The 14,063-nt window shown below is 43.3% G+C and overlaps 1 protein-coding gene across 1 annotated transcript; it reads left to right on the top strand.

The window, feature by feature from the left end:
• Positions 1-4,537: 4,537 nt before the first annotated feature.
• LOC133214785 (A-kinase anchor protein 17B-like) lies at positions 4,538-13,112 on the top strand. The gene is made up of 5 exons (XM_061358042.1): positions 4,538-4,619; positions 7,284-7,397; positions 8,930-9,161; positions 9,993-11,496; positions 12,045-13,112. Exons 3-5 carry the CDS (start codon positions 9,072-9,074, stop codon positions 12,179-12,181), a joined length of 1,731 nt encoding a protein of 576 aa, XP_061214026.1. The 5' UTR covers positions 4,538-4,619; positions 7,284-7,397; positions 8,930-9,071; the 3' UTR covers positions 12,182-13,112.
• The last annotated feature ends 951 nt before the right edge of the window (positions 13,113-14,063 follow it).

Here is a 14,063-nt window from a genome sequence, read left to right as displayed (position 1 = left end):
CTATTCCTGAAGCTCCCAGGCAAAGCTTGTTTACATGCATGGGTTGCCAGGCTCCAAATCAAACCCAATCAGTCAGTTACGATGGTGCAATATCTGTGTCAACACGCCTCTGAATTAAAAGTTGATTTACTCAAATCCACTTTAGTTAAATTAGAATAAACCCAGAATAAACAGATGAGCTGGTTCTGCAGTCCTTTGCACCAGTTTTGCCTAAACTGATTTTTGAAGACATCACATGGGTTGTGCAGGTAGGGTTTCACCTTTCCTTGCTGTTCACTTTTAAGAAGAAAGTTTTTGTAGGAGTAGAGATAATATAGAGTCTGTACAGTCTAGATAGGTAACAGATGGGATGAAGCCTAGAAGACTGCAGGTTTCAGAGAAAAGTGAAACTATTCTGCAAGAGGGAGATGTGGGATAATTATGCCACTGGATGTCTCAGACATTGTATCTTTTGCATAAACTGAGATAGCTAATACTGGCTCAAAACTATCTGCAGAATAACTCCATGTTTTCCCATTGCCTGTATAAACATCCAATCCACTTCTACAGAAAGGTGCTCAGTCTCCCGTATTTTTTTGCAGCAATGATTTCCAGAGTTCACTGTGTAAAAGTGAATCAGTTCCTTCATCCACTGTGTAAAAGTGAATCATCCTTTCATCAGTTTTGGATGTGGACCTCTTAATTAATATGACATAGCACTTCTCAACATGAGACTGTTGCCAGAATGATTTGCTTAACATCAGGTTTCCCTGTCTCCTTTGCCAGAGGAAATACAACTTGCTCATTTGCAGCGTAACTCACTACACTGCTCCAGCAATGTGCTCAATCCTAGGAAGCAAGATATGCCACAACTGCAGAACACCTCAGTTTCCAGTAGTTTGCTCTCTGAAATACAGAATATATTTACATATAGTTTACTTAATCACTGGTAAGAAATTGTTGGGATTTATTTCTGCAACCAAGAGGCACAGTATGAGTTTTCTACTTCTCTGTATCAGTTAGTACCTCTGGTAGCAAAGGTACCAAGGTGTGATAACATTGGTTGGAACACATTGTGCTTAAAAAGAAAGATAGCATTCTTATGCCAGTCATAAGCCTAAGAAAATGAAACCAAAAGCCTCTAAACCACTTCACTGGCAACAAGAAAATCATAGGTATTTGTGACAGAGCTTTAACAGAGCTCGGTATGAAAGAAAACTTTACTCATTGTTTGTCATTTCATTATTACAAAATAGTTGCCAATGAAAATAGAAATGTACTTTTTGTATAACCCCTCTCATAATAGGAAAACCAAAATATTAACAACATTGTCTCCTGAACTACTGGGTGTGTGTCTTCTTATCTTTTATTTCTGTACCCTACTCTTGGATATTGAAACAGCTACCTTAAGCTTTTTATTGAAGAGTTAAACCATTAAAGTTTCTCAGCCTATTGCATCTTCAGGAAAACAGCAGGTCCAGAGCAGATGGATATAATGACCCTGCAGCTGCAAACTGATCTCAAATTCTACTTTGCCTGTTTGGGTTTGGAAAAATATACATAGAATGGAAAACAAAAAATCCCATAACTTAGAGACAGAATCTTTCAGTTTAACCCCTTGTACCATCAAAACAAAACTTTATCTTTTAAGATGGAAAATGCAAACAGATGTCAGTGTATAATAAACTAGAAAACCTTCCCAATTCAAGGAGAACCAACAACTGTGGAGAAGACAACTAGACCCCAAAAAAACATTTGTAGGGAAAGGCAGTATCTTTATGGTATCAACTTGTATAGTAAGAAAACGCAGACATGCTTTTTGCACATACGGTTGTAACAGAAATAGACTTGCACACTAAAGAAATATGATTGTTCTCAGATTGTAATTGCATACATAGCTATTAGACCACCTGAAATAAAGAGGTGCTTGGTACACACCTCTGCCAGCAGCCCCAACCTCATGTGCATCCTACAATCATCGACCATCACAGTTACAGCCATACTACCACAACAGGAGAAATAAGGCGTTTGTTTCTGAAGTAAAGAAGTACTGCAAAGTGTGGACAGTACCTTCTGTGGTGTGCTGGTGAGGCACTGACACCTGGAGAGCTGCTGCGCTGCAGGGAGCTGACTGCTGTACAACCAAGAGACAGGTGAGCTGCATTTCCACTGCTTGAACATTTATGCTAAACCAGGGAAAAGCTGAAATTAATCCTCACACGCATATTCCTCATATGAAGTAGCGGTGGATGAGCTGCCTTTATTACAAGACAAACACGGTATCATGTCACCCCCCTGTAACTAGGCCTTCACCCTGCCTGAACGAGGCAACTGCTGAGGAAGTAACTGGGGTTTTCTTTACGCAACACACAGTGACCACAGGCCAAAGATACCTGGCAGCACGCAGGCTCCAGTCAGAGGTGGGCATGCAGGGCAGCCACGGGCCCTTCAGAATGAAGAGCAGGGCAGGAAGCTGCTGTCACCTCCTGGGGCTCCTCCTTGTCCCGCTTTATGACTCGCTAGGCACACGCGAGACGCCCACACCCCGCACGGCCGCGCCAGCTGCACCGCCCCTTCCCCGCGCTCTGGCCGCTAAGAAATGGCCCCCCCACGGCGGCAGCGCCCCCCGGGGCTGGGGTCGAGGCGAGCAGCCGGGCCCGGCCCAGCGCCAGGCGGCGGGAGGAGAGGGCGCTGCGGGCCGCGCCCCAGGGGCGGGTCCCTCGCCGCTCCCGGCGTGCGCCACGCTCCGCCCCGGGGTGGAGGCGGGAAGAGCTCCGGGCGGCGGGGAGCGGTGGTAGCGGCCGCCGGAGGGGTAAGGGGAGCTGGGCCGCTGCGGCCTGCAGGTAGTGGGGTGTGGCTGGCTGAGGGCAGCCGCTGCTGCTGGAGGCGCCTTTGGGCCGGTGGCCCGGCTCGGTGCCCCGCTCCTTCGGGGGAAGCAGCCGCCGCAGGAGGGTGCTGGGGGCGCCGGGGAGCGGTCCCTGTGGGGAACCTACCTGCCGCTCACCTCCGTGTCGGGCGGGCCAAGCCCGCTGCCGCCGGGGCTCCCTTGGGGTGGAGCGGTTCCCGGCAGCATCCCAGAGCCCGCGGCCCTGCCGTGCTCCCCTCTGGCTGCGGGGCGGCGTTGGGAGGAGCGTCACCCCCTCCCTGGGCCGCGGGTCCCTGGGCCCTGGGGTTCCTGGCCGGGTCTCGGGGGTCTGGTGATGGAGCTCGGGCCTTTTCCTCCCGAGCAGTGAGAGCGCGGCCTTTCGGCTGCAGCGTCCATTGAGATGGGGTTGGTTTGCGTTTTCTTTATCCTCACCTCAAAACGCAGCATGAAGCAGCGGCGTGAGGAGCGTTTGCTTTAAAACGCCCTTTTATTGTGATATTTGCGTGAACAGCTCCTGTTCACTTAATTTTGGACAGAGTAAGCTGAATAAATTAGTGCTGTCTCTTGAAAAATCTGTTTAAAACTCTTGTTTAAACTTCTCTAAGTGACTCTTTCTGTTAAACGCTTTTTCCCCTGGCTGGAAAGCTCTTTCTTGCTGCTGTGGATCAGTACATAACGCTTGCCACATTGCTGCTTGCTTGTAGGTGCTCTTGCATACCTGCCTCTGTGGAATTAAGGTATTTCCTGTGCCTTAAGCTCTCCTTTTGGTGGAGCTGCTCAGGGCTGCGCTGTGTATGAGGGCAGGGAAACAACTGCCTGAGAAGCAACCGGGCTAAATGAGATTTATTTGTGTTTTCTCCAGGCTAGATCTCTTCCCTGACCTGGCTGATGGTGTGGGCCCAGAAACAGTAGTGATGGCCCAGGGCCTGGTATGAGTGACCAGATGGTAAGAGCTGTTTCAGCTGGTGGTACTGTGAGCAGGTGTGAGGGGCACCTTTGGATCCAGTTATTCTCACTGTTTGCATTTTGCTCATATGGGCTGTATGGGTTTTTTCAGTTTAGATATTGCCAGGCTATTGTTTTCTCAAAGTGTAATTTTCTTTTGACCTGTTCACTTGTGTGACATGTTTTAGGGTGTTCTAAGATAATTCAGTCAATGCTAAAAGGATCACACAGCTATTCAGAAAAACCATTTTAGGTTTATCCTCGTGGTTTTCTTTAAGCCTACTAAATGATTATTGTACATTAGCAGCAGCTTGGGTTGTGGGGATGTTTAAATGGTGATTGAAAGTAGCCTTAAAAGTGGTAATTTGCTGTGAATGTTGCTGACCATATTAGTGCTTCTTGTGCATTGGGGGTTGTTTTGCCTTGGAGAATGTTAGAATATTACAACAAAAACTACTTGGGGGCTGAAGAAATGTCTTTCAGTAAAGGAGGGGACTGTGAGTGAGTTCTCAAAGAGCTCAAGCTGTATATTTTATGTAAGAAAGGTGACTGAGAAGCACGTGGACTATAACATGTAATGTATGGCAAGTGGCAGGTTTGTACTGTGCCTTCAACCAGAGTCGGGTTCCTTCCTGGAAGGGATGCTTCAGTTCAGTACAGTTAGCACAGGCCAGAGTAAGTGATCTGATGGCCTGTTGTTGCCCTGATCAGCTTGAATCTGTTCTAAAATACTGTATTATTTTAGGCCCCTGAGATATAGGAAGTTACTGGGTTTCACAGGAATTCCTCAGCAGAGTTGGGAGTTGATCACAGATCTGTGGAGTCCCAGGTCAGTACCTTGATTCCCCTTTATCCATTTAAGTAACACCCTTTTTTTTTTTGAGTATATATATCAGGGTTATGAGAGCAGATGATCACAGAAAAAGGCATGCAGGTGGCATGGTACAGTTTAGCCTGCAGTTAGCATAGTAAACCCTAGTGCAAGGGCAAGTGTGTCCTGATGTTATAACTGTGGCAGAATAGCTAAAAGGAAATAATAATTAGGTAGAGGGGTTGAATGTCAAGTTCCCTGTGGTTAATCAGTTGGAACAGCTAACTCCAAAGTAAACAGCTTATTAGTATGTCAGGATTGATTCCAAAAGGCCATGCTGCTGAGCAGCCACCCAGTGGATCAGCCAGTGAATAATTCTGTGCTTTGTACACAGTTATGTGATGAGAAATGCATTTCTGATGCTTGAGGAGCTCCTGGCTGTGAAAAAGAGTGGGGAGGAGCAAGGATAATGGTCTGCACTGGCAAACCACTGTAGCTTACTTGGCAACATGAAGAGACTTTTGGGCTTACTTTTAGGTGATTTCTTGCAGTAGTAGGAATACGGTTGCAGCCATGGTGGTGTAAGGATGTAAGTGAACAAAGATTTGCAAGGGCAGGGTGATATCTGTTGTTTTGATAGAAGCTGTACTTGCAAAACAGAACAAACTTTTGGGTGGATACACCAGCTGCAGGTTTCAGCATCAGTATCCTGGATGTTTTAACATGCTGCACCTCAGATCTTGGTGTGACAGAAAAAGTGTAGTTGATACATTACAGATAGCTTTAGGAAGCTCTTTACCTTAATGCATGATGACCAGGAAGGGCTCTAGAGACTACTAATTTTTCCAGTTTTGTAATCAGTACTCTGGGTGTAATTGCTTTGCTTATGTGAGATACTGAAGTTGCATCTGTCTGCATACATGGCTGTGTTCAGAAGTTAATCCGGAGATACTCAGCCTTTCCTGACAAACTTGTGGTTAATTCTGAGTGAATTTGGCAACAGTTCCTTAACAGGGACTATTAAGTGCTGCAGTCTGTGCTGTACACTGTTGCTTCCAGAGATTAATGTTTTGTTTTTCTTCTTTCTTTTTAATTACAATAGCTTTTCCTTCAGTACGTAAGTATTGGGTATTTTTTTCCTTTATCATTCTGAATAAAGTGTAGTCACCCTCTTTTACCAGACAGCTTCTTCCACTGCACTGTCTTCCCGTGCAGATTCCTATATTAAAGGCAAACAGGTATTTTTAAGTAATGGCAGCATAGTGTATAACCTGTGACAACCACCTTATGGACTTTTTCCATGTTGCTTCAGAGGAAGCTTTAATATGACGCTCCTGAAGTTCTCTATGTATATGCGTCTTCTTTTGTTCTCTTTTGGTTTAGTGTGTTACTTATGTTAAAATGGTGGCTAAAAAGAGAGAATATTACAGCATATGGGCAGCATTAAAATATACTAACCTTTATTAGCAACTAGCTGCTGACATTTTGTGGAAGAAACTGGTGCAGATGGTGGTTTGCCAGCTTCTGCTCTTTTTAACTTGAAGTTAGGCCTGAGAAGTCTTTGCTAACGGGAAGCTGCTCTGTAAAGTTTTTAGATGCTTAAGCATGTGAGGGGAAAAAACCTGTTATTATCCTGTCTGTACTGGGTATAGGGATACTGATATATTCATGTACCTGAACTTAAGTCCTTTAATCAAAAAAGAGCGTTTTACTGTTTTGATTTCCTGAAAAATTGGTGTGGGTAAGCTTAAAGTTGTAAATATTTTTAGTGTGGTTGGCACTGAAACTGGGAGATGATCTCTGGAGCTGGTGAAGGCTCCTGGACAGATCCTTGGCTTCTTCTTGTTTAACATGAAGTAGGTGCAGCAGCTGCCCTAATTTATGTGGTTCTTAGCTAGTAAGGGGTACCCTTTCTTTTCTCTGTACCTTTTTGCTTGAGTATGTTGAGAGGTGAGTACATTTAAGTGCTATGCATAGCCTGGAATTACAAGAGAAAAGTTGCAACCTGGAAGCTTGATTTCAGCACCTAATAGTTTACCTCTATAAGTACTTACTAGAGTGGACCCTGGTTTGCTGTTTTTTCACAGCAGGTAATTTCTAAACTGTGACCCAAAAATGTTACCCTCTATGCTGGAAGTAACACTTCATATTATCTATTTTTTCAGTGTGAATACACCTTGATGCAGTTTGCCTGTTTTCTTTTAGTGTGGTCACAACTGGGCATTTGAAGCTGGTTAAATGCAGTACACATCAACGGAATTTATCAATTTTTAAGCAAGAAAGCAAGGATTTGATCAAAAGATACTGCTGTAGGAGTTGGTGAACTAGTTTTGGCAGAACTGTCTGAGTCCTGCAGATAGGAATGCTTTGCTGAGCATACTGAACTTTGAGTCCCCTGAAGAGCATGCCAGGAACATGTTTGGTATGATGTCAGACTGTGAGCCACTTATGTCACAGCATAAGGAGACATTTGGAAGCAGGGTGTTTGAGCTCGATTGCCAAGTCAGTGTCCACATCAGAAGAGGTGTTCTGGTATGCCAGGGTGGAGAGAGGTATTCTCACGAGCGCAGTAGTATTTTGGTAGCCAGCTGGGGTGCCTCATTTGCTCAGCAGGTTGTCTGTGTTTGTATAAACACATGGCAAACTGGATTGCTAAGTCTGATTCTGCTTCTTCTGTGACAGGTGATTTTTGGTACCAGACATTTTAGTGAAGGAGCCATAAGAAAGAGAAGCCTGGAAAAACTAAAGCTGCAAGAGCGCGTTCGGAAAAGGGGGGAAAAGAGATGGGGTTGAAAGGTGAGAGTGTATTTTTAGAGACTGTCCCATTTTCTTGAGATTTGTTACACTACCTTATGCCAAGTGAAATCCAGGAGTGGCCACTGTAAAAAAAAAAACAGGCTTTGAGGAAATGGGAGTTGGAGAACTTGAAGTGATACTATACAGTTTTTAATTGTATTCCTGTTGAAAACAAAAGCATTATAATGATTGTGTGTGTAAGGCATCAGATGGAGGGGTCTGCGTTATGAGAAAGGTTGGACTAGGGACACCCTGAGGTCCCTTTTGGTTTGGGTTGTTCTGTGATTCTGTGGGCCTGGAGTGAGATCAGAGAGCTTTTGCTCTCAAGTTTCCCTGAGGTGTGATAGCTGAAGATTCTGCATGTGGGCTGTTTGTATTGCTCTGTGCTGCAGCATCACAAATTAACGTCTTTATGCCCTGAAGAAAAATGAGTGTGATGTACATTTCTAGGTGCCTCCCAGCTGCCCGGAAGGTCCAAACTTCCAAAAAATACTTTTAAACACTTTATTGCCTGAACACTTTGTTCTTTGAATTTTCTGGAGTTTTCTGTGGTGTAGCATGTTGATTGTTTGGTAGATCTGCTTTCTGCAGGGTAAGGTTTCCAGACAGTAGTGACACCTTGTCATGATTTAACCCCAGCTGGCAACTAAGCCCTGCAACAGCCACTGGCTTCTTCCCCCAACAGTGCGGTGGGGGAGAGAATCAGAAGGGCAAAAAAGTGAGAAATCTCCTGCTTGAGAAAAAGACAGTTTAATGGGTTCAGCAAAAGCTGCACTCAAGCAAAGCCAGACAAGGAATTCAGTCAGCACTTCCCATGGTCAGGCAAATGTTCAGCATTTGCCTGTCCCATGTCCCCAGCATGTCCTCCAGGACAGCAGGGCTCCATCACATAACAGTGACTTGGGAAGACAAATGCCATCACTGCCAGTGCCCCCCCCTTCCTCCTTCTCCCCAAGCTTCCCATGCCGAGCATGATGCCACATGGTCTGGGATATCCCTGGGGTCAGTCAGGGTCAGCTGTCCTACTGTGTCCTCTCCTAGGTCCTGGTGCACCCCCAAGCCTCCTTGCTGATGGGGTCAGGTGAGGAGCAGAAAAGGCCTTGACTCAGTGTTAGTGCTGCTTAGCAGTAGTGGGCATGTAATGTCTCTTAAATGGGACCCTCATGTTAATCTGTAGGGGGGATTTGTTAATTTAAGAACTGCATTCAGATGTTTAATCTCTAGGTGTGTCCTTGGAGACAAAAGTTGATGTGACTCTTGTCCTGGCAATGCTTATGAAGAAAACTGTAGAATACAAACCATTTGAAGAGGCAAAGAACTTCCTAAACGCGTGCTCACTTGGATGCATGTCATCTATGTGCCATGTTTTTTTAAGCATGTTAATTTAACAAACAAGATTCCTTATTAGCCACATGTGGATTCTTGGTGACTGGTTGCTTATTATTAGCACTTCAAACACCTGCATCCAATCCCCAGGACTCAAACTGTAAACCAAGTGTCATCTAAATTGTCCCATATTGATAATTACCTAGAAAAACACGTGGCGATGAAAAGAAGTTCGAGAGAGGAAAAAGAAAGCTAAACTCAAGAGGAGAGAGGCAGATAGATGGAGATGAGAAACATCCCCCAAAGCAGCAGAAGGTACCAGCTGAAGAACAGCAGTGGCCAGAGAATATGCCTGAATGGGAAGAAAGGAAATCCCTGCTAGCTCAGAGAAGAGTGGAGGCTGTCAGACTGCTTACAGTGCTGTTAAGCCATGTGAAAGTAAGATTATTTCAAAACATATTTTAAATTTTGAAGGATATTTATTAAAGCTTGAATAATTCACTAGACATTTGATGTCTTGATACTGATATGAGTGCCTTGGGACTGACTGAACACTCAGAAGGCTTGAGGGCTGAGTTTTGTGACAGTCTGCTCTCAGTCTTGCCCTAAGAGCAAAAGTAGTGCATTTCCACCCAGAAACATTGCCTTTGATGCTTGTTCCAGGCCTTGTCATTACTAAAGAAAAATAGGTCTGGAAGGGCTATATCAGCTCTGTTAGACTTGATCCCGCATTGGAAACAAGTTGTTTCGGGGTGGGGATGCATATGATGGTATCTCTGTTGTTTTGGTCTCAGTTCTGCAAGTGACACAATTAAAGTGACACAGATTACACCAGCTGCATTTCTCAAAGACTTTCTTTTGTGGCCAACACTAAGCTGTCAGTTTTATTTCAGTTTGATTCAGGTAACGTCTTGAGAAAATCAGCAGAGGAATGATAAAAATGTGTTTTGCACACAAATTCATGTTTGAAGGATTATTTTAGTGCTCTGGGCTAAAAGTTTTCAGTGAAAACAGGTGTTTTCATTTCTCAGGGCTGCTAACATGGCTTTATCTTCATTATTTGCAAAGAAAAATTTGCTTGCATCTTTTAACAAGTGTATGTTTTCCTCAATTCTTAAAGATTTCTGGAAGCTTATAATTTACTAAGAGTTGAAGTCAGAGGCTACCCTTGCCATTCTGCATGAGTTTAGGGCCCCATAACATCTGACATTGGCCTTCTTAATGGTGAAGGTGACGTGTAAATAAACTTCTATTTTCTTGGTTTCGCAGTTGGCAAGTCAAAAAGTGGATCCTTCATGGGGCGTAAGGAAGGAGGATTCCTTCTCTGAAACAGCATTAACAGACATACATCAGGAACTGATTAACTCCCATTATCACACGCACAAAGAGTTGAAACATAAGGAGGAGTTTAAGTGCCCGCTAACCCTAAAAAGTAGCAGCTTATGTAGCGAGGAAGGAGATGTGAGTAACTTCCGTGTATCTGCTTGTCATATAGTCAGGACGATTTTAAATGACCCCTCTCCAGCCCTGCGTTCTCACGGACAGCCTGGCAGAGATGCGTGCAACTCCTTTGGCTGTGGATCTTTGCTGATTACAGTTACGCAAGACCGCAGGGTCATCCAGCCTCTCGAGGGAAGGAACTGCCCAGCACTGAACGTAGCTCACACACAGACAGTGTCTGATGAAGACTCTTGCAAAAAGCAAAAGGTTTATGAGACTGATGAGTTCATCCATTATTTACTAAACTACTATCGGACTCCGCACTATGCACGTGTTTGCTTAGAGCCAAAAAACACTGCGCACAAGTCCTGGTGGAAGAGAGTGGTATCTGGTGGTGGTAGTGCTTTTGACATCAGCTTGAGTAACAAACATGGTCAGCACTTCAGAGAAGTGAATCCTGTACAAAACCTCAACAAGAGAAATTGTAGTAGTGGTGATAATGGTAGACTGGTGATTGCTGTTGGGGAGCTTGAGTCAACGGACACAGTGTTAGAAAACAAGGCCTGTGGGGGGAGGCTTGCGAAAGAGTTGCAAGTGCAGAGGAATGACTTGCTCACTGTTGGTAACTTACCCTATGCTGAACTGAATCATTCTTTGGATTGCACTGCTGTTACTCATGATAAGGAATTCAAACAAGAAGATGGTAGCGGTGAAGGTATTGTACCATACAAAACATGTAGATCTGCTTGCAAATTAAAGGAACTGTTGGAAGAGATCAGTGATTCTGACTACTTTAGAGAGGCAAGTAGCAGCTCAGTGAAGAGAATAGAAAGGTGTGAAGAAATTTACAGCAATTGCAACAGAGGGTGCTTACCTGCAAGAGCTGGGGAAAGCAAATTACTGGTTTACCTTAAAAATGTAACTCTGGAAGGTCAAGAGAAGGAAAGCAGCAAATGTAGCTTCTGTTCTAATTCTGTCGATCAGGGCCTGGCAAGGCAGTGTGAACATAATCTTAAGAAGTCATGCAAGAGGTCTAGTAGTAAATTGAGGCACGAAGGACAGAAAAGCAAGAGACAGTCCAGGGAAGAGGAGAGGAATACTCGCAAAATGAAGAAAAAGAGAAAAAAGCTTTCTTTTAATCTTTTATCTGATGAATGTGGCTTTTCAGAGACGGACAGTTGTGTGCAGCTGGAGTCGCTCAGAAAGATACAAGGAAAATGTAAGAAAATGTTGCACAAAAAAGTGAAATTCAAGACCCTTCACACCACCATGGCAGCACCAGATGTTACCCCTTGTGATGGCTCACTACTCCAGGAGACCCTCCAGAGGACAGGTGAGAAAGAGGGACACCAGATCTAAGGTGCCTGAATGTGACAGGTCTCTGGCAGGTGAGATAACCTGCCAGTTCTTACAGTGGTGACTGGTGGTTTTAAAAAGCATTAGGAAGTATAAACATGGCATAAAAAAAGAGTGCAACTTCTCTCCAGCTAAAACACTACACATAGGTGTAGTTGAAGAGCAGCATTCATCTTATTAATGGGATAGCAAAGTGTCTATCACGGGCAGATAGGTGGTTCTGGTGTTAATAACAACACGCGTGCTAACAATTCAACATGCTTTAGACAGCTAAAAACATTTTTGGGCAGCTCAATATGTGGTACATCTGGGTGGGAATTACTGTCTAAAGTTATTGGCTCTATATATAGGTAGTCATCTGATCATGCAGGATTGCAACATTTCTGGCTATTGTTACAGCCTTTTCACAATTTACTAAGCTTTCAGTTCATTGGCAGATACTTTACAGCTCTCTCCCCATACCCTTTCTCTCACCAACCTCTGACAAACTATTTTCAAGTAACTTTTCCATATACTTACCCACAGGAGATGAGAGGAGATTAATGTTGAGAAAACAGGTGGATGCAGATGTCAGAGGATGCCCTCTATTTCCTCTTGAGATAATTCAGACAGACCCCTGCTCAGATACTTTCTGTGGAGCAGAGCCCAGAAGAGGATGCTGAACAGCTACTGTGTAACAGCTCTTAAGCTTTTATATACAAGTGGGAGAAGAAAGCCCTTTGATTAAAAGGTACATGAAATAGTTGGGGGGTTTGTTGCTTAGGTGATTTCTTTGGTTAGAATATCTAACTGGTGTAATGAGTCGCAAAACAAGAACCTGTGTTTGCCTTTTGGGTAACAGGACCAAAACTTTCCCTAGGGCCAGACAAACTTTCATGGACCAGTTGCTAAGAATTTGAAAGGATACAGATTGAGATCTCGGGTTGTTAAACTCTGATTAAATGTAGGGAACCGTGTAAATATGAAGTTACAGTATTTCATAATAAGGAGGAAAATACATAGCTATAGAAATCTAGAGCAAACATATGAAGTTCCTCCTCAATCAGATTGTTAAAATGGTGGGACTGGAAGGTGTGGGTGACATTTATTCTAAATTGTGGAAAGTAATAGATCCCATAAACCCACCCTGGAAAAATGCTTGTTTTCTATTCAGAATTCTAGAGGTGTTTCTGCAAGTTTGCTGGTCCCTGGGAGGAACCCAAGTTTCATGAGATTTTGAAGGCACGCTCAGTAAGATTGCTGTTTAGTGTGACTTTGCTTACAGATAATTTCAGAGGAATTGTGAAATGTTGACAGACTTGTGCTGCATGTGGATAAAAATGTGAAAATGCAATCTAGGGGTTTGAGTTATATCTGTATTTATTCAGCTGGCTATGTTTAGAAGACAGACACTATTGCTTTTGGACAAAGTCTCTTAGCAAGATGTAGAAGACCAATTCTAAGTAAAATACACTGATTATTTCAGCTTTCATTTTACTATGCTTTATTTATTACATGTCAGTATACTAAGTTAATGTGATAATGTTGCCTTTGTTACCTAGAATCGTACCCATGTTTGTAACTTCTGCTCTAATAAATAGTAATAATAACAAATATATTGTAATTGTTCGTGATAGTTAGGTTTCCCCCAGTGTTCAGTACTGGTGATTCCCACAGGCTTCTAAAGCTGGGTTTTATCAGTCTTCTCTGTTCACATGTTCAGGTGTTGAACCAGATGTTGAGTGCCTTTTCAGGGTCATGAATGACAAATGGTTGCTACTCAAAGTACTGTTAACCTATTACTTTTATCTAAAAAAAAATGTTATTTTCTTGACAGAAATATTTTGACTATTTTGGAGAACGTTTATGCTCCTCTGAAGTCTCCTTTTTAGTATTTTATAGAGTTATAATGAAGACCAGCTATTGTATGTTGAGTGTGTACAATGTTGCAGTTGCACTGGTGTGACGTAACCAAGGGTGGTTTTTCTCTATGCAATATCTGTGGAGTAAAGATGACAGAACTTCCCCCTCTGTCAGTCTATAAGCAGTTCTGTGTCCATAGCTCCCCTGTTCCCGTGAGCCAGACCTTCCCATTACCTGTGAGGAAGTACTTCTTTCTGTTAGGCTGGGCAGCCTAACCAATTTCATTGGGTGTAAATTCCCAGTGCTTTATCAACATGTTGTCACAATATTCAGTAACAAATACACCAGTTCTGCAATTGCTTCTGGCATTCACCTATATTGACTGAAACTGATAAAGCGAATCATCTCTCAAAGTCCTCATTCCTTGTAAAACTTTCATTGTAAATAAACTACATGTGCATTTTGAAGTGTGAGACACCATTGTAATCTTCATAGTGAAACAGAACTTTTGTTTCCTATTTGCTTACAGGTAGAGTTATTTAGAGCCTGTTTTCGGGTGGTTTACTGTTAATTTCTTACATTTCCTATCAACATACTACATTTGAGCCACATCCTTTCATATGCTGGACTGGTCAGTATAATTTAATTATCCTGAAGGCTAATCTTTAAAGATACATGTAACAGCTTACTTTAAAACTCTCG

Source organism: Neopsephotus bourkii, unplaced genomic scaffold, assembly GCF_033783945.1.
Source record: "Neopsephotus bourkii isolate Nb327-2 ecotype Australia unplaced genomic scaffold, CSIRO-AGI_Nbou_v1 NB_936, whole genome shotgun sequence".
NCBI classification, from domain to species: domain Eukaryota; kingdom Metazoa; phylum Chordata; class Aves; order Psittaciformes; family Psittacidae; genus Neopsephotus; species Neopsephotus bourkii.
Note: the sequence above shows the minus strand (reverse complement) of the source record. Positions and strands in the feature narration are given on the sequence as shown.